The 21,823-nt window shown below is 34.8% G+C and overlaps 1 protein-coding gene across 2 annotated transcripts; it reads right to left on the bottom strand.

Annotated features, from left to right (window-relative positions):
* Positions 1–1,836: 1,836 nt before the first annotated feature.
* Positions 1,837–20,422, bottom strand: LOC140750779 (uncharacterized). 2 transcript variants are annotated; one of them, XM_073084494.1, is made up of 8 exons: positions 20,322–20,422; positions 10,009–10,167; positions 9,130–9,280; positions 8,027–8,170; positions 5,656–6,112; positions 4,954–5,213; positions 4,037–4,162; positions 1,837–2,143 (listed from the first exon to the last, which is right to left on the bottom strand). In XM_073084494.1, the coding sequence occupies exons 1-8, from the start codon at positions 20,368–20,370 to the stop codon at positions 1,888–1,890; spliced, it is 1,602 nt and encodes a 533-aa protein (XP_072940595.1). In that variant the 5' UTR covers positions 20,371–20,422; the 3' UTR covers positions 1,837–1,887. The 2 variants fall into 2 exon arrangements, with proteins under 2 accessions (XP_072940595.1, XP_072940596.1); XM_073084495.1 differs by having other exon boundaries at positions 10,009–10,159; positions 20,322–20,403.
* Positions 20,423–21,823: the final 1,401 nt, after the last annotated feature.

Below are 21,823 nucleotides of genomic sequence, written 5' to 3'. Positions count from 1 at the left end.
AATTATCATGCACTACTTCTCGAAATATAAGCATAATATAAATAGAATAATACGCCGTAGAAAAATAACAACAAATGCCACATAATTTAATAAACCAAGAATTTTACACACTAAATACATTTCTTTATTTATGTGAATAGAATAGGATAAGGTGTTTTACGTAGTAATAATAATATTGCCATAACGAAAGAGCAAAAATGGAGTCGTGTTAGTCAGCCAAAATAATAAAGTTAATAATTTTTTTTAGGTTCCTTTGAAATTTAAATGTAATTTGAAGGAATACATAAAAGAGAACCGCAGTAATAAAATGGTTACGTTATGAGTACATTTACCTACAAAGTTGGTAGAGAAAAGAGGTGACTGAAATATGTATAACTTGTATCAAGCAAACACAATACAACCAAAGCAGATATTTACCTCTTGCTCATTTCTTATATTTTGTAACTGAGAAACATGTACAAAAACGACTATTTTGGAATGCACTCTTTAATGAAATGGGGTATAATGTGGGATGTTTTAATAATATTCGAAAAATTGCGTTGTAAATATTTTAATGAAATATATGGAAGTGGAGTGAAAAAAAGGCTTTTTGGTATTCCGCGTACAATGGATTTCGAGAACATACTTAACTACGGTCTTTAAATGTAGTTGGGATTCTCTCAGTAGGTACAGTACCCTTACCATGAGTTTTTACGTGTCGACAAATATGACTGTTTTGGTATTTGTTTACGTATTGGCCCATACTATTTCCAAGTTTCGACACAATCCGCTAGGGGCGCTGATTGGAAATAGTATGGGCCAATACGTAATCAAATACCAAAACAGTCATGTTTGTCGACACGTAAAAACTCATGGTAAGGGTACTGATCCCGGTGGGCAGTGGGGGCTGGAATTTATGTAATGTGAATTCCTCTGAATACGAATAAAACCTTTCAACATAAAAGGCGGAAGTTTTCAAAGTTCGGCTGTATTTTTTCAGGGATTACTCTACGGTGTCTTCGATTGACACTCCAAACGGATTTTACGAATGATTTAGGATCTTAGGGAAATTGGAAAATTTTCAGCAGTTTTCCTGAAAAAATCATTTTTTCAGGAAAACTGCTGAAAATTTTTGAACTTTATGAAATCTTATAATCCTAAATATCTGATGTCCACGAGTATGGAAGTGGAGTGAAACAAAGGTTCTTTGGTATTTCGCGTACAATAGGTACAATGGATTCGTGGAACATATTTTACTACTGTCCGTAAATGTAGCTGGGATTCTCTCGGTACTGGTCTCAGTACTGGGCAGTGGGGGCTGGAATTTATGTAATGTGAATTCCTCTGAATACGAATAAAACCTTTCAACATAAAATGAGGAAGATCTAAACTCGACTGTATTTTTTAGGGATTGTTCTATGATGTCAATTGGAACTCAAAACGAATTTTGGGGATGTTTTAGGATTTTAGGGACATCGGAAAATTTCAGCAGTTATCCTGAAAAACTGGAAAAATACGAAATCTTATTAAATCCTTAAAATTCTATTTCCACGAAGTGGTAATTGATTATCTCAATACTGATTATTTAAGCTTATTACAGTAATCATAGATACGAGTATATATAAATACTGAATATCTTAGGTTTTTTTAATTTATCGTATATAATTATAATTGAAATGTAATATTATTCCTATACATGTAGCTTCAAAACGTTCGTGTAATATATGATTATTTGTCAATAACACACTTTCCCCACGTACTTCTGTGTTACTCTTTATATTAATTGCACCATTTGCACCATAAATGCGTTATAAAATGAAGAAGCACAATTTTATGAGCTTCAGAAAAAAACAGACAGTCTTATTGACTGGTTTATTTAAATTGTTATCTCAATTTCTTCTAAATAATTCAATGCCAGTTCTCATCCACGGAGGTAACTTCTAAGTTATGTTCGCTACTTTCTTGAGGTTTTTTGTTTATCGATACATTGAGAGACATGAGTTGCTGCATGGGAAGCCGTGGCGCAAGGTTGACCATGCTGGCCCATTGCCCCGTACACAGCTCGGGGAATTTCAGCTTCTTCAAGAAGTGCCCCTCCAAATACCACGGCGACACACATGTGGGCGAATAGTCCCATATCTTCATTTCATTTAGTCGAACCCACCTGAAAAGTGAAAGCAATTATAATTCATTTCCATCCCATTTCTCCCCCATTGCTGGTACGTGGTAGTATCATGCTAATATATCCCCATTTCTGTCTCGCTGCTAGGCACGTAGGCACGAATATCCTTTCAGTACCCCTACCATGAGTTTTTACGTTTTGACAAATATGACTGTTTTGGTATTTGTTTACGCATTTGCCCATACTATTTCCAATCAGCGCCCCTAGCGGATTATATCAGAACTTGGAAATTGTATGGGCCAATACGTAAACAAATACCAAAACAATCATATTTGTCAAGACGTAAAAACTCATGGTAAGGGTACAGAGTACGGAAGTAGTACGCAGTAGTACGGAAGTCACACACACCTCACATACATTTTTGAGTATTTCTTTCGTTCTACTACTTATTAATATTAATATTTTATACGAAAATTATTATACTTTTTACGAACTATTAGACTTTCTTCAAGCACATTCGAAATTGTATTTGTAGAATATTTTTATAATTTTAGACAGATTAAATTTCCGTATACCATTGTCCTATTTACAATTACACACTGTAGAACTATGTATACTCGGTTAAATATAAATTAAAATGCACAATCTAAAATACGACTAACTGGCTGATTGACAAGGCAATTAATACAGCTTACTGTGTTACTGTGAGAGATGGATTTTAGCAAAAAATTAAGCTCAGATTGAGAAGACGACATAGCTTTTATCACGGGATGTTACTAAATTATCGAATGATTAATGCCAATTAGAAATTCTGTGAAATACATCATGACTATTTCGTAATTGTGTCACAATGTTAGTTACCGTACTCTCCCGAAACGGCATTACCGATTTTCACCTATGTGCATATTCAGTAGGTCTGAGAATCGGCTACTATCTATTTTTCATACTCCTAAGTGATAAGGGTTGTACACCCTTAACATTTTTTAATATGGCAACACAACGTTTGCCGGGTCAGCTAGTTTTCTATAAGTATCTTCTAATATGTAACGAATAATCACGATACACGGTTTTAATTTAATTATTGATGATATTTTAATCCAGTTGCATGGATTGTGGTCACGAGTTTTGCCGTGACCACAATCCGTTTAGATCCTAACTTGCTGGATCTGCCATTGACTTGAATACAATTAATGCCCATCCGTATTCTACCCAGGACAATATACAGCATGTGTACTGTTCACAAATTAACTAGTAAACAGGCTGTCACTTGAGGTGAAGGTACTGAGAGTGTCACACACTAATTGAACGTCGACTATGTTAGACAGACTGATTAATTACTCGTTTAGTTATTACAATGTTAATAAATAACGATTCCTTAGTTATAATATCAACGTCAGAGTCCAGGGCCAGCGTAGTGTGCAGGGCCGGAAGGATCCCTGCACAATTTAAGGCGGCAAAATCAGTCCTTTTAATAATTAATTAGCGCGCCCGGGCGGCACTTTTGTTGTCGACCCATTACTGTCCTACTACTGGGCCTCTCAGATATGAACCTCGAACTTCACGATTGAGAGACCAATTTTCAACTATGAGGCTATCCATGCAGCAGTGAAGCTGCATCCATGCAGCACTCTTAAGCAACGCTCTTATCTATACTAATATTATAAAGAGGAAAACTTTGTTTGTTTGTTTAATTGTAATGAATAGGCTCAAAAACTACTGGACCGATTTTAAAAATTCTTTCACCTTTAGAAAGCTACATTGTCCACGAGTAACATAGGCTATTTTATATGAAATATATTTGATAAATAGATTTTGAGGCGGTACAAAGTTTGCCGGGTCAGCTAGTTAGGCATAAAAAGGTAGGGCGGTAGTGCCGCAAGAGTCGAACCACAAATGGGTGTACCGCCTTAAGTGTTTTACAAGATGAATACTTACGCAGAAACATACAAAGCATGGCAATCACAGTGCCATGGGTTGTTGGAGAGTTTCACATTCGCCAACTTGGGCATGTAGTCTAAAGCACGGGATGGCAGTGAAGGAAACATGTTGTTGTCCAAATACCTGGAAAAAGATAAGCATCTAGAATAGTATTAATGATGAGGTGTTCGTATAAACGTTCGTGAGATAATTGGATTCTGGGTCTTGGTGTGTGTTCATGACATTGAAAAAATAATTAAAATCGTCAGTTATAAAAGGTCACTTCTAATTTTCTTCCTTATAGGTTCCGACAGTCCAACAGTTCCGAAAATCTCCACGCTACTATTTTCTAGTTTGAAGGATGTAGTAAGGCACTTCAAGGCGTTGTGTATGTCTATTTGCTTATAACATCCGTAATCAATTCAATAAGTTAGTCTCAGACATACCTATTGTTGTCTTTCATCTTTCGTTTTCGAGTTATATAAGTAACTACACACAGGCGAACTGATACTAACATTGGATTTTAAAAAATTGAATTACAATTAAAAGAGCTGAGTCTGTATTTGAAAATCCGATACCATCCGCTTTTTTATTGTCTTGAAGAAAGTAATAAGATAAGGGGTCTGTACTCTGTACCTTTTGTTGAATCCTTTAAATTTTCAATATAAACTTATTTTTTACATAATATAGAAGTAGCAATGGAAAATGTGTTATCAACTGCAGATAAGATTAAAGGACTACTTGAGGCCGGCCACAGATGCATTGCTACTCTTGAGAACTAAACTGCAACGCCTCAGGTGAGTATTTCTTCCTTCAAACCAGAACACAGCAGCGCTCAACACTGCTGTTATTAGGTAGAAATAGGTGTGGTAGTGGTGCCTTCAGAGTTCACCCACGAAAGCATCTACGACCTACAGAAATATATAATAACTTACAGTGTAGTCAAATTCTTCAACGTAGCGAATGTTTTAAAATGTATTTCGTGTATTTGATTTTCGGACAGAATGAGCGACGTGAGGTTATCGAGTCCATCAAACGTAGTAACATTTAAAAAACGGAGTTTATTCTTGGATAAATCCAGTTTCTCTAAGCTCGAACAACTAGAGAAAACATCGTCTGGCAGCTCCGAGATTGCGTTTTCTTTTAAATCCAAATTACGTAGTAACTTTAGCTTGTAGAACTCCTGACCGGTCAACTGAAATATTAATTTTGTTGAAGACTTTAGCTGAAATGACTGACGTTTAATTAAATTGTGGGGATCTGTCTGATTATAGCAAGTGCCATTACGTATTGTAAAGATTGAAACGTTTTCCCAGATTTCATCAGCTTCAGTAATTTTTGGTCTAACGATGAAGCAAGTTTTTGAATATTGCTTATAACTATGTTCCCTACTCACTGTGTATCAGATATAACCTAAAGGTATCTATACATTTACCACGCGACCTTAGGTATGATTTCTATTTTTTATTCATTAAATTTAATAAAGGTGGAACATCAGACGTAGACAAAGTTTGCCAAAAATCATAAACCTTAATGCTCTTTAACGCTGGTCACGTAAGCATCGACTGTAATAAATGTTTCATGTGTCATAAGCTTAACGAGCTTAATAGTAAAAGGCATCTCATACTTATACTTACAAACAATATATTATTCGCTGATAGATCCAAGAAACTTAAACAAAGGAGATTACAGAATAAGTTAATTGGTATGATCTGTATATCGTTTTTATCGAGCAGCAGCGTTTCCAACGAAGTCAAGGTTTCGAATGCATTTTCGGTTATATTGCCTATTTTATTATCAGACAACTTCAATATCTTCAGGTTTTTCAACAAAAACGTTCCATTTTCTATCCGCTGGATTTTATTTCTTGATAAATCTAATATGATAAGTGAATCGAGCCCAATAAAAGTGTCCGACGGAATATAAACTATTTGGTTGTTGGAGAAGTCTACCGTTTCTAGATACGAATTGTTCGTGAACAGACGTTCTGGCAGCGTGTACAAGTAATTGTTAGATAGGTCTAAGTTAAATAATCTCTTCGTCGATCGAAAACATTCACTGTCGATTTCTTCTAAGTAATTTCTCTGGAGACGCCTGAAATGGAGAATTTAAGTAAATATTTAAGATGTTTTGGAATCTTTATTTGGGAATGTCGTTTGAATTGAAATTAAACGTGATTATTGTTTTTGTTTAATATAACTAATAAAGAATTACATTACATTTTTTTTTTTTTTTTTTATTACACTTTATTGACCAATAAAAACAAGTGGGGTACAATAGGCGGACTTAATGCTAAGTAGCATTTTCTACCAGTCAACCTTAAGGATGTGCAGAAAATATAAAGGCGGCGCACAATACATTTAATATTTAAGATAATTAAAAGAAGAAAAAAATATATATGTAGAAAAAAGAAAACAAAAGAATAGAAGGATCGAAAAAGAAAGTCAAACATGAGAATATTAAGAAAAGAGAGTGAAAAAGGACATATAAATAAATATATATAGCAAATAAATAGATAACTAGGATAAGCAACGAACAAATATAAAATGCAATTACTTATTTAATATTAGATGTTTTAAAGAAATGAGCTATAGCTTTCTTTTTAAAAGTGTATTTGGACACACACTTTCTTACCTCCTCAGGAAGAGCGTTCCAAAGTCGTGTTGATTGAATCGTGAAAGAATTGGAGAGAAACCCAGAGCGGTACATTATAAGACAGGATTTACGGTTTCATTTGTATATACAAATATCCAACAAAAATATCCATATACAGATAAGGACCCAATTCCTATACTAACAAAAAAATCGGTTCCTTAAAAACTTTTAAGTAATCTTAAATTACTACTACTAAATCCATTAAAAAAAATAGATTTAGTAAATCGACAAATATATAAGTTACTTTTAATATTACCTACAGATATTTTATTTATAAGGATTGTTATTTTAGTAAAAGACTCGTTCGAAAAGATATACCAGCAAAATAAAGTACGTGAGACAGTAAATTGAAAGTAGGATTCGGTATATCATAAAATAATAAACTAAAGAAAACATTACCTATCTCGCAACCTGTATTGTTTATTTTCAAAGCACTTTTCAAAGGAAAGAGCTTATCTGTTCGTCGTGTATATTTATAAGCGTTTATTTAGCTTGCCCTGTTAGTCCGTACCTATTTTTGTAAAGGTCAAATTTTTCAACTAAATTTTAAATCAGTTAACCTAAGCCTATCGAGCTAAATGTTGCATACAAATTTAGTTTGAACGGCGATGCATGATTAATTAGGTTAGTGACGTCATTCCAAATAATGAATTATATGACCAGATTTACAGGATATATTCGTATTGTTTCAGTCTTCTAAACTGCCTACTTAAAATATGATATCTACAAACGGTTATTTTAATATATGTTGTCATACTTATCTACGTTTATGGGAATAAAGAAAATTGCTTTCATACCACATAAATTTGGAATTTATCTACACATTCGCAATAATTGATGAAATTAACAAAATATTGGCACGTTTCCAAGACTATGTTTCGAATGTTCTTAATGTTTCAAACAATGAATGTTATGTCATAAACAAGGTAAATATTGCAGATATGAATATCATTAATACATTGATTTTAAAATAATTCAAATATAGGATAGAGTTTGCTGGAACTGAATAAATATGAAAATAAAACATGCAATATGCGTATCATAATGTCGTATTTTAAAAGCGAGTGCTTACAGAGAGAGGTTTAGTCTATGGTCCACTGGTGGACTTTACATACGAGTACCTTTCAGAAATATTTTTTTAAGATATCTCAGGTGTGTAGGTTTCTCGCGATATTTTTCTTCAGCGTTATAGCATATAATAAATAATTTGTAACATACATATATATTTTGAAAAATAAGAGGACTCGCCTCTGATTTTGCTGGGAGTCGAACTTCGGCCGCCCAGATAGAGAGGACGAGTTTTGAACTAATAAGTTAACACTGATTTGTAAAATATTTAAATTTAATACTTACAGAATTCGTAAGTTGGTCAAAGAATCAAATATACCAGGTGGTAAGTACTCCACATGGTTGTCAAACATATCCAATTCAGATAGCGATCGCATCCCTTTGAAGGTCGTCTTATGTAGAGTACGAAGTTTGTTCGTGCCTAAGTCACTGAAAAGTTAGTACGGATAAGAGTGATGTAGAGCCAAAAAGAGCGCCTTCCGTTCAGAGTATGTGGTTCCTTTGTCTGTTCATTATTATGTAAATTAACTTTGCTGGCTCTAGCTTTGTACTTGAAAATTTTCATCGTTTACCATCGTTGAATATCAAGAAGAGATCTAGTTCGCAAGAAATATTCATTTCAACAAAATAAAAAGATATATATTGGTAAAAAAAACCACCCATAATTGTAATATTAGTGCATTCTATCATGACATAATTATAGTTCTTACACCATACTTTGAAATCAATGCATTGGCATTATAATAAAAAATATATTAACAGACTAATGACGATATTAACGATTAATGATCGGACTATATGTGCATTTGCACAGCTGTAATGCATTTTGGCTTTCTTTAATCTTTTAGGAGAATTTATTACAGCGTACAGTGCCTCCACTTTCGTAGCTGTGAATAACCTTTATAAATCTTGGCTCAGACAAATATAGCCTTATTGAAAGTGCTTAACTGCAGTAAGCCAGCACATTTCTATTTTATGAACGTAAGTCTGAATATGTCCACTGTGTTTCTACATTTTTATAGTGTTACTGGATATTTGGGAGCTAACACGAGTGGCAGTTCATGTCGTGTCGTCAGCAGCTGTCGTCGACTGTTGCCGCTTGTTGTTGGTGACTGACGACTGACTATGGTCGCTGTCGACAGACGGCGACGATCGGAAAAGGTCGGCAATGCTCTTCAACATGAACTATTAGTCGCGTGTCGTGCTCGAGATCATTCGTTTAACAAGAAATTTCTAATAAAATCGTATATGATAATGATAATAATAATATAATCATATTTATAATAGGTATTTATTATGCATATATTCATTATATTTCGCAGTATATATATTTAGTTTAATAGTTACTAATCGAGCCAAGTAGATTTATAAAAAAAATATTTACCTACATAGAAAATAGATCAGCGGGCACAACTAAGTCAGTAGTAAGAGACGTAAGGCCCGCCCTCCAGCAGTTCAGGGAGCGGTGCACGGCGTCACACCTGCACGTACTCTTAGTGCACTGTCGCCAACGAGCCTGGCTGTAGCTCACTGTCCATACTGTACACAAAAAAATCCTTAAAAGAAGGATATCCATAAAAAAATATGTACATTTGATAAAGGGTACATTAATAGTATTTAATTCTTATAATAACTATTAACGAATTATTTAGTTAAACTAATTAGTAGGTAATTAATTAGTTCAACTAATTAATTGGAATTTGCATAGAGATTTGGATATCTGCAAACCGTAAATCACGTATGGACGGTCACAAATATAAGCCCAGAAGGGTAACACAAATACCTACAATTACAGCGTAATACCTATCGGAGGTCGACCACGGTACGTTGCTACTCTTGAGGACTAAATTAGAATGCTTCGTGTATCTGCATTAGTACAACCTTGATAAACAGTTAACATAAATTTATATTTATATTAGTAGGAGCGGGGATGACATTATATGCGCAGGCGCAATGGTTCGACGACCCGCGTGGCGGAGCGGCCACCATACCGGTCTGAAGCGCAAAGGGTCCCGGGTTCGATCCCCGGCCAGACAGATTTCTAAATGATGAATTTAGATTTCTGTTTTTGGGTCTGGGTGTTTGTGTATTTGTCTATGTGTGTGTCCATGGCACCCACGACATAGGGAATCCTAGTGTGGGGCTGTGAGTATAGAAAGCGTTTACCATCACTTAACCATCAGGTGGACCGCATGCTTGTTTGCTATATCAATTTTATTATCCTTAGAATACATTATAGGACTTAACAGGTGCTACAATAGTCTCACCAGGTTGTTCGATAGCTCTTAATCGTCGATCCAGTTGTCGCCACTGGATGTCGTTGGTGCATGGTCCAGAAGTCGATTGCGCTTCATCCCTCTGGGCTTTGGAGAACATGTCGTATACTTCACAAGGAGTTAAGGTGCACTGCGCCGCTACCTGCAACACTATTTTTAGGGTTATTAAAGTTAAAACATGTTTCCAATACTTCGTCATACAATGATGATGACGATCACTTAATTGTAGAAAAAGTTATTAAAGATATGTGAAGTCTATCAATTCGCATTTGGCTAACGCTGTGGCCTGAAACCCTCACTGTCCTCCCGTATCCGGCAGTACGATAGTAGTAGATTGATGAAGACGTAAATCGTAGGCTGTCCAATGTCCATAGCGTTGTAGTTATCGATAGGAGCATTGCAGGCAAGACTTAAATATTGTATCCTGCCAAGAATTGAAGTTTGCGCTCCCTGGGACTTTTTCTAGAAAAATTGATTGACGGCCTTGTTTTTTCTAAATATTTCAGAGACTACATATTTGTACGCATCTTGACGTTCTATATTTTATGACGCATTTTCACAGATTTGTAGTAAGCTTATATTTCCATCGTCGGTCGACAATATGTGCTCTTCTAAAGGTTGCGCGACAACGCTGGGTTTCCACCGTAATTGTGTTAAGTATTTGCATTCCACACGTGCCACTAAAATTGAAATAGAACAGTGTCCCTAATTTGGTAGCAAATGCTTTGCTCCGCGAGGATTATGTTAGAAACGTATAAGTAAAACATATGCAAACTATCGTGCAGTAACATTGCATGAACACGAACTGTCTTTAAAGCGCCAGAACATAACGGTAATAAATGGTTAATCCTTATGATCCTGATAAGGACCATGGGACAAAATTATTTAATTCGTGTATTTTCATCGGTCCTTGACATTTGTTAAAATTTTTCAATTAAACTGACTGGTCAAAGTCGGTAAAAATCGAGTTTCCAAATTTTTGTTACATACATAGATATTACACTATATACATAGATACTGGCTAATAAAATCGTAGTTAAAAATTCTCAGTTCGACTCTTTTCATACTCAAAAGTCAGCAACTACGCTATTATATTACGGCACAAACAAATGAACTAATCTATTATGCATTTATTAGTCATCAATATCAATTTGATTCGAGAGTTGAATGGGTGAACCCGAGTGTATAAATTAAGCTGTTATCCCGGTTGTTATCATGGAATAGCAGTCGTTAGACCTTGTTGGAAGCTTTATGGGCGGCTTGATATTTCCCGACACGGGTTGGCCAATAACTTGTGCCTTCCGCCAAAAAGCATTTGAGCAATGTGGTTCGTTCTCTCCAAGCCTTTCTTATTGAAGACGAGATCGAAACTAAACTCAGATTTTTAAATAGGGATTGCAGCAAAACTATTATCAAATATACTATAAAAAAAATATAATTCTATTATCGCGTAGGTAGTCACTTTTGCTGTAATATGACCAAAATATTAACAATAGTAGGAAAATAGTAGTCAAGTTGCAGATTAACAGAGATAAGGATAATTACTTCTTGTTCTACTTTGTCTTTACAATACACAGATTTCAGAATCAAGATAATAGAAAAGATAAAATAGTTTCTTAGAAAATTGATAAAACTTAAAACGATACTATCATGGCTTCACTATATTTTATGAACATAATTATGTGACATATAACTTTTATTGTCCGCGCAATTGGCATCGAATACCTTTTAATAACATAAACTATTTTCTTGGTCTAATTTACGACTTTTATTATTCCCGCCATATTCCCGCGTCAAATACAACTCTCGCGCCAAGCACGTTCTTTTTCTTTTTTTATGCTAATACACACAATTGTATAACCCATTCAGCCAGTGTCTATACAAATTGGCACTTATTATTATAAAAATAACACATCATGAATATAACAAAAAATAATAATAATAATTATAAATAATTTGAATATATTGCTAACACTTTAATACGTCAACGCCTAAAAATACAGGTATCTATTGACTAAAAATGTAGGTATCTATTAAAGATAGCAAACGATAGGTATGTGATAAGATCAAATTCGGCAAAATCGTCACTTCGGCCATTGATAACGTTAATAATACGACACTTGTAACAGCTGTAATTGCATTCGTATTTGTTTTACGTGTTTAGATTTAACATTAGCCTAATAAATATCGCCTAAAATAAGAATATTAAAATATATTTTTTATTCTCACTCACAGTGTAATTTACCTTAAATACGACAGTGGTTTTCAACCTTTTACAAGACACGAACCCCTAAATATATGTAAATATATCGTCACCACTACATTCCGCTTGTAACCAGTGTTTTGTTATGTTACAAATAACATATCCGTAGGATATTTTTATTTATCTTTAGAGTAAGGTATCGCTTAAATAAATAATTAGGTACCATCTAATGTATTTTAATCATATTTTAGTCAAATTACCTTTTGCCCTGTTTAACTGACATTCGCGATTCCCCAAAATCCCCCTATATTATGCAGGCTTTATGACTGCCCAAGCCATAGAGCCACAGGTTGAAAAACACTGATCTCTGGTTATCATCATCATCAACAACCCATTATTGTCCCACTGCTGGGCTCGCGTCTCCTCTCATAATGAGAAGGATTAGGCCGTAGTCCACCGCGCTGGCCAAGTGCGTATTGGTAGACTTCACATACCTTTGAGGTATTTTTTTATAAATTTCTCAGGTACGCAGGTTTCCTAGGGATATTTTCACCGTTTAGCAAGTGATAATTAATTTCTAATACGCACATAACTGAAAAATCAGAGGTGCGTGCCTGGGATTTGAACCTCGGACCCCTCGATCGGGAGACCGAGTTTCTTAACCACTGGGCTATCACTGCTTTATCTCTGGTTAAGTATCTAAAAACGAGTATTCTAGTGCAAGTACAGCTTAGATGAAACATTCATCACAGTTTACTCTCAGCAAATCAAACTCAACGAATAATTTGGATGAGAAGTTGGTACGCTCGCTACACAGACAAGTCATTGGCTTATTATTAGATTCTGAAATAGCCAGACTATCTCAGTTATTTCAGTCGCTTAATATCTAACAATAAAACACGTCTGTTCGATTTTGATTTGTACGCACTTGAACTGATATAAATGCAAATTACTTGCGAAAAATACATTTGATTGATTGTTAATAATTGCTGTGAATAAAGCTATTTACAAGTGGTGAAGTAAAGCTTATTTTTGAAAACTTTTTATAGTACGAGATATAAATCACAAGAATTTAAAGAAGTTATTTTTTTGTCATAAATGTATGATAATGACATAGACGGCTTTTTTACATTCAGTCGTATATATTTTAGAGACACACATACCTAATGGAATAACTAGCTTTAATTATGACTGTTCAGTATTTAGAACTGGTCGAAATACTTTAAATAAAAAGAAAATTCAAAATATGAATGTTGACGTTTCTGTCATCACACACATTGTACATTCCAGCTATGTATTTTGCTATTAATAAATTCAACTGTAAGTGTGCAATAAAGAGTATTCTATCTATCTATCTATTCCGAATGCCGACTGTATGTACAGTCGGCATTCGGAATTCGTCACGGGACGTATATATTATATTATATATTATTACGGGGGTCCTGAGGACCTATTCGGGAGTCGCGAGTGTGTGTGCATCAAGGACGACCGGTCGCCAAAGGGAGGAGAGCACCATTTATATATTATTTTCACCTACACTATTGTCAGTAGCGCACAAGCATCAAAATTATATTTCGGGCTAAAAACCAGCGACCTTAAACTTATACAATGATCTTCATTTTAGTATCGTGAAATGTGTGTGAACTAAGGAATGATTATTTTGAGCCTAGATCCTTTTTATTCTGAGAGGAAATCCGCGTTAAGCGCTGAGAAATGAATGCTTAAGTGATGAAGAAAATTGTCAGTTCCCTTGGGAGTTATTCAAGCATAATGATAGATTGAAACATAAAAAAAATAAAGATTGAATCATGCATGCTTAAATTATACTCGTAGCATTAGTTAATTTGAAGAAATATTATCATTTAACTGAAGTTAATATATAAAAGTAATTTATAAAACGGTTTTTTATGTTATGTCATGTCATCTATTTTCGAGTTTTACGAATAAAAACGATATTTCTCCGCACTTTTTCTTCGATTTCGTGTTTTTGCGCCACGTGTTTTTGCGCGCATGTCGGCATTGTTCCGTGTAAATTACACCATGACAGCCATTAAATGGCTGACAGAATTAAGCTGTTTAAACCATTTAATGGCTCCCTTCAATCACAAGACGGTGAGATATCTATACTTATCTATGCGTAGAGTGAAGAACATTAAACACAAATGTATGAGCACCTCCTTAAATTCAGTACCTAAAAGTGTTCAAAATGTGTTGTTACATTCACGGCAAATAAGTAAATGGGTAAATTTGGGGGCGCACTAATGATTTTGCGAGGTTGCCAATTTTGTGTGAAGGTATTGCGTTTGGGAGACTAGCTGACCATTGTGGAACGAGAAAAAGGTCGACATTTCGGAGCATGAGGAAAGTAAAGTTAATTTTCACGAAAACCGCAATCAGACCAAATTTGGTTCCCAAGCGCTTTAATATCGCTAAAGTTACGTCATTCTACCTATTGTAGTAACAATTTCTACGTATTTTATTCTATTACGAAGCTCTTTATTTGTTATTATCACTTTATTACTAACTTAGTACATGAATTGAGGTCCCAATTTTCGCTGCTTTTGGATTTTTTCTTACAAAATTTGTGGATGTTTTTCGTTTATTCCACGTGGTAACTTGGTCATATTGCCGTTTATTTAAAAAAATATTGCAGTTATGCAAAGGCTTTGTAAATGTTTACTATTTTATAAACAGTTCATTCCTACCATAAGCCTAAAGAGAGCATCTGCTGGACATAAAATTCCCATAAACATTGCACTCATCGGTCATTTCGAGGGTTATTTGCCGATTTGCCATTTCAGCTACCAATCAAAGTGATCAATACTGCATACAAATCATTTAAACTTCAGAGTGAATTTTTTTAGCGCAGTTTGAATTCACTAGTTCGTTTGTATCTTTTATATTCAATTTTCAAGCCCTTAAAAGTTTACTGAATATCGTACGTATAGTCGCGTCAGGGGTCGATCGTATTAGGTCGCCTCTTCAACACTGAACTCTGCCCTGAATATAGAATAGTATGTGAGGACGATCTTGTAGAGATTTATAAGTGTAGCGCAATGCACTATGGCACGAGATTGAGTATTTCAAAACGTGACGTTGAAAGGTATTCTTCTGGCAGGTTTTGAAAAAAATATGAGAGCAAATTTGCGTCATAGAACGGAATGCGCATGCATAATTTATAAGCGAAAAAATCTGGAAATGCTGGAAAATACTGGAAGTCTAGTATCACAATGTTGTTATACATTTTCTAACAATTTAGGAATATAGCAATATATCTACTACAAAATGAAAGAAGCAAATGCATGCATGCAGTCTACTTAATGGCAAATGTTCTCGACCGCTAACGTCTCCGTTCAACAAATAATTAGTGATTTTAAGCAACAAATAAGATTTAAATTCTATTGGTGATGTGCAACCGCTACAGCTACTTTCTATCCCTGAGGACTAAGTAGAGACACTTTCGTATTTCCCTCCCCATATCCTTAAAAACAAAGTACTTCGCACAGGTTTTATTGTACAGAAATTAGTGTGATCATGGTGCTGCCATAGTTGAATCTATATTATTTTTTAAGTAAGACCCATTTGAGTAATATTGGAGATAGGTTAAAACAATATTAATTATTATTGATTTTTTGCACAAATTTAGACAATGGCCAAATTAAAAAAAAAATCGACATAATACACCACATCATAGGAAATGATGTAGGGACGCCAATTTTATAAAGATGGTCAAATTAGCCGAAATTGACATTTACCTACATAACTATATGATTTTATCCCAACTCCGATATTATTAACCTCACTAACCCTAACGTACAGTCAACAAGTCGTGTTGTGTCCGTCCTAATCTTTGTTTGAACATAATGCGATGTTGTCATCGAACATCTTTCGCCTTTTAGTACCTTTTAGCACGTCGTTGTACCTTGTACCATTTAGTACATTTTTGTTTGAATAAAAATTTGGCGGTAAAACATTTTTACGCTTGTATCGTACACTGAGACCCGACTTAAATTGAATTCGGGGCAATTTTCCTTAAACTAGATAATGGCGTACTAGCCACGACTACCTCAGCATTTTCACCGCATTGTCTAGAATATTTCTAGGACCGTTCTAGAAAATCGTTTTAGAACTGAAATAGAACGTAATTTTCTTATATTTACAACCTATGTTATTTAGGCAGCTGGGATTCTGGTATTAGACTTATTTTATCTAGAAATCAGCAAATTTAATGTAGATTGGTTCGGTAAAGCAGTAGATTATGATATAAGGAGCGAGGTTTATTGATGGGAATGTTAGCGCAGCTCATCAATATAAAGTGCCTACTCTGAATACATAATAGAATATTAACACGATTATATAATATGCCGGCGCCTTTAGTTCAATGGTCACTTGGTTTGCCATGCATCTAAATGATGAATTTAGATATCTATTATATGACGGGTCTGGGTCTATTATGCACTTGTGTTTTATTGCATACGCATGGCACAAAATAAGAGAGATTATTAAACGTATATGCAGGGACTATTATTACAAGTACCTACTTTTTCTGGAAATTGAAACAGCAATTTAAGTTGAAGGTGGTAAACCCTCTGTGGTTAAACTTCTGCGAGATACACGAGTTAGACCACTGATACACCTATTTCTGCAAAATAACAGCCGTGTTAACTCTGGTTTGAAGGGTGTGGTGAGGGAGACATAGTTTTTCGAGGCGTTCGAGCTTAGTCAACAAGGATAGCCGCGCGTACCTGACCGACATCAGGTAGGAATATCTAATCCTATCTGAGGTTGATTACAGGTACATTACACTTACAATAAATTATAGGACTGTATGCTTGTCTATTACTCCTATATAATAAAAAAGGGTTCTACCTGACGCAGATTGCAGATACGTTGCCACTTCTGAAGACAGAGTTGGTCACCTCATACAGATGTACGTAAGTATCGACAACAAAACAACTCTACGCTCAAACTGCTAATATTCTTGCAAAATACCTATATTTCTAGTATATGTAGTTTCGGTATTCCTGGCACATATCAGTTCATCTGATTTTCAAAATCGATAGAGTCGCGCGAGCGGCGATGTCAACTTATAAAGAATTTGATATTTCACTGCGGAAGGAGCTTGCGAGAGTATAAAACAATTTCAATATGCACTCCAGCTCTTTGCAGATAGTAAGTTTGAAATACGCTCGTAAATCTTCACTATGATGGTTAGGTTAAGGATCATAGATGTCTGGATCAAAGTTTAATGGAATAGCTATTCTTCTTTTTGCGGCGCAACTCCGACTAGAGAAAGTCGGCTATTAGCTTCTCGTATTCCTGTTCGGTTGTGAAATACTTGATACCAAAATAATTAAATTTATACACTTGCTGATTACGTCATCTTTATTATCTTCTTTTGTGCTGGCTGTCTCGACATAGATAATGCTTTATAATCGAATTCGGTTGTTAAGTCATAACGATAATTATTTTATGATTTTTCTTTGTCTCGTGCATAAAAACAACAGACTGTCGAAATAATATATATTTCAGTAAGTAGGTATTTTATATAATGCAATTATTTACGTGACGACTTTGCTAAAATAGTAGACTATAAACTAAACCAATGTTTAAGGATCGTTTTGTATTACAGACGTGTCAGACGCGTCACGTGGCAGACAAACGGTATAAAGTCCTACAAAATGTGTAATGACGTTTATATCTATCGAAACATAGACACAGACAAGGACCGTGCCTGTCAATATATAATTGGCTAAATGGAGGATTCCGCACCAAAATTTTCATAACTTTTTTAATTTGAGTATTTGGTATTATAGCAACCATTGAAGTAAATTCATTATGACATTTTGAATTATCTATCTATTACGGTTCAATAGATAAAGGGAAAATCGTCGAAAAATATCGCTTATATGGCAACGCCCGTTTATTTTTTACTCTTTTTAATTTTTAGTATTTGTTGTTAAAGCGGCCAGTGACAGACGGACAGGCAGCAGACGCTTCGTACCTAATAGGGTTCCGTTTTCACCCTTTGGGTACGGAACATTGATGCCACGTTCCATGACTGACACCTTCTGAGAGAAGAACCCCCTTTAGCAATGGGATAGTAATTGAATATGATTGAAACTCTAATCGTAATGACAGAAGTGTGCAATCGTGAAAAGAACATGCAAACAATAGGAAGCCGTTTAATTAAAATAACGACAAACCGCTAATGCAAATAATGGTAAAGTTTAATCTAATTTTGGTCAAATTTTGCCAGAATTTTAGGGTTTATTTGCATTTCAAATGATGTAATTTATACGGTGGATGACTCTGTTAGGAAATTAGTTTTAATATCTAGAATTGAGATCTGACATTTGATTAGTATTATTTAATTATAGGGAACAAAGCTGTTGATTACTTGGCCGATCCGGTGGCAGCATAAAAAAGAAAACTAGTATAACCACAGACTTAGAATTTTTAGGGACTTTTTTTAAACGCTATATATATCTATGATTGTAACTGACAATTTGTAATTGTTCTTGAAGACATATAAACATATTCAATTTAATTAAATATTTAATTTAAAGTAAATATATTTAATTTAATTGATTTCAGTTTCTATAGAAGGCTTAGGTACTGGTGCTTATATACATGCGTTACTGATACTAAATTTCTTTTAATCCTTTTCCTTACATCGCCGGTTTTGCTAGTATAAAATTCTAACCAGACATAACAGACACTGCTATGACATGGTATAAATAGATGTCTTGAAGATGACGTCATCAAACCATGAGTTATATCATCTTCACCACAGACCTGTATTGTACCTAACTTCATCTTAATCGAATCACAAAAAGTAAGTTTCAAATTACTTCTTTCTCTCTATACCTCAGAGGTGAATTCAGTTGATTAGAATTTAGGAATACTTATACATGTGAAGAAAGTCTTTGACTATTGGTGATAGTAAAAATAAGTATTGCATGGCTATCTGATGAAATACATACTTTCCTGAGGCGTTTCAGCTTAGTCATCAGGAGTAGCGGCGCATCTGTGGCCGACCTCAGGTAGGAATATCTAATCCTATCTGGGGTTGATTACAGATGTCCATGGGCGGCAATAGCCACTTACCATCAGGTGGACTGCACGCTCGTCTGCTATCCCTATATTATAAAAAAGCCATTAATTAAGTATTAATAAGTTAAATGCTAAACTAAAAGATATACACTACATAACTTTTAATAACCGAACTAATTAAGTTGACTTTGAGTAACAGCAAAATTAAATGCTCTAGGAAGAAGTGTAAGTTTTCAACAAACAAAGAACAAACGAAACAACAAATTATTTTGAAACTGCAATTTCTTATTTCAACCTTATTAATTGCAACCTTAATTTCCCGAGTTCAGAGTGTCAGAAGTTTATTCGATTTATGTCTGCAATTTTCGTCACTTAATTGTGAGCTCTCTTGGAAAAATAAGAATAGGGAAGTTAATAAAAATGTTTTTTTTTTTTATGTCGCAATGGAACATCCTTTTTTGTTTTGTTTACGAGGGGGAAACCTTCAAAAGATACCCTATGTCGTGGAAGCGACATGGGGTTATGTGGAATTATTACCGCTCTAAAACCCCCCTAGTGGCCGTCCTCAGCGCTGCGTAGAGGACTCCGGGATCTCCAAAGGAACGCATCCGGAGTCCTCTTAGCGCGTAGTCCCGTCGGGCTCCACCCAGGTGAGCATAACTTCACTTGTGAGCCACTTCGTCTGGTGTGCACGACGACAATGGAACATACTGTACACTTGGTCATATAGAACATGGGTTCTACCTAGACGACACATGCGCTGCTTTTCCTAAAGATTAAAATGGTCGTCTGATATGTAAGTCAGTCACATAATAATTACCTAATACCTCATAGTTTTATATAGGTACTGCGAGTCAAATAAAAATATTATTTACAGTGAAAAACATAATTTGATTCATATTTTGCATATTTTACCTGTTTCTCAATTTCTCTTTCTTCAACAGCTTATTAACCAAAATTATGGTTACGTAAGATACTCGTGAGGGAACCCAGGTGAAATATATGACAATTCTTACAACTTATTATAACTAGAAAATGAATTTACCTTCGATATCCATTACTTGTGCTGCAATGAGCAGAGCAAAAAAATTCATGATGTCAATTCACTTTACTTTACAGAGGCACTGAAGCTAGAGTTGGTCAGTGGTTCCACACTTTTGTTTCATCGGGATGACGTTATGCAATATGTTCATATTTTTATGGAAAAATTTAAACGCTTTCTACACTTACAGTCCCATACTAGACTCCCTATGTCGTGAGTGCTATGGGCATACACTTATGACACATACACAAACTTCCAGACAAAGAATGTAATGAAGAATATATCTAAATTCATTTAGACATTTGGCTCGCCTGGACGGAATCCTGTACCTTCTGAGCGTCAGACCGGTATGGTGTGTGCTCCGCCACGCGGGTCCCAAAGAAGTCGCAAACGAGATTGCAGTTCATCTGATGTTATACATAATAATATTTACTGTTACTCCCATCCACGAACCATCCATTAACATGAAGCATGTCTCATCTACCCCTAAAATAAATGAGCCTCACATGAAGCTAGTCGCATACCATAATTGTACGTATAACATTGTGGATCTCATATATTTACGCTACTTGCTATAAATAAAAATTGGATCGTGTATATCGTGAATGTATCTTGAAAGACAACCGGTGCAGTAGGTATTAATTACATGTTTCTATGTAATCAAGTAACTTATTCCAAGAGATATTAAGTACATATTGCGATTGTGGCACATTATCAAGCATATCATTTACAGACGATTATTCGCAGTTATCACTTTTCGGAATAAAACGTAATTGAGAGATATTTTCAATCCACGCCTATAGTTGTTTAGTCTAGCTGACGTCTTCAATATGTGAAAACAATTCTCACACATTGTAACGCAAAGGGTACATGCACGCAGAGTACAGACAAATGGAGGTGAATATGAGCATGAAAATAACATATTTGTATATGTTCGTTAGTTCTCAGCACAAATAGGTTTTTCAGCTAGAATCAACAGATTATGAATATAAAGATAGATAGATAGATAGATATTCTTTATTGCACACTTCAACAGAACATAACAATGATATACAATTATATAGTTAAATTTCACTTTTATTTAATTGCAGTCGAATTTCGACTAGGTACTGAGACGGGCTACTAGTTTGAATCAAAATATGAATGAAATTGATTGAAAATCTAAAACCTATCTTACTAATAATAAGTAATAGAACAAAATACAACTATATTTCTATTAATGGTTAACTTCCTTCAATATTTTCGTTTTCATGTGACAATGTGCGTACGCGCATACTCAAATTCCACTCTTATCTTTTTTTATAACGCAAAGAAACATGTTATGTAGTTACTTATAAACACACAAAATGTTGCCAAGCTTTTCAATTATTATAAAGCTCAAGCTCAAGCAATATGCAAATTCCTTACGAAACAATGTATATTGCAACTAACCCGGAATTATGGTTCGGTTGTGCCAAGTCCGCCAAGAGATAAGACACCACATTTGATTTTACAGCTGTACAATT

Source organism: Epargyreus clarus, unplaced genomic scaffold (assembly GCF_041222505.1).
Source record: "Epargyreus clarus isolate Ecla_fem2 unplaced genomic scaffold, WU_Ecla_fem_2.2 ptg000021l, whole genome shotgun sequence".
Classification (NCBI taxonomy): Eukaryota; Metazoa; Arthropoda; class Insecta; order Lepidoptera; family Hesperiidae; genus Epargyreus; species Epargyreus clarus.
Note: the sequence above shows the minus strand (reverse complement) of the source record. Positions and strands in the feature narration are given on the sequence as shown.

Coding starts and splice junctions, on each gene's coding strand:
- LOC140750779 (XM_073084494.1), bottom strand. CDS start 20,370: ATGAATTTTTTTGCTCTGCTCATTGCAGCACAAGTAATGGATATCGAA. Junction 5,214..5,655: donor CAGCGAATAATATATTGTTT/GTAAGTATAAGT, acceptor TTAATATTTCAG/TTGACCGGTCAGGAGTTCTA. Junction 4,163..4,953: donor TTGAAGAATTTGACTACACT/GTAAGTTATTAT, acceptor ATCTTTTTCCAG/GTATTTGGACAACAACATGT.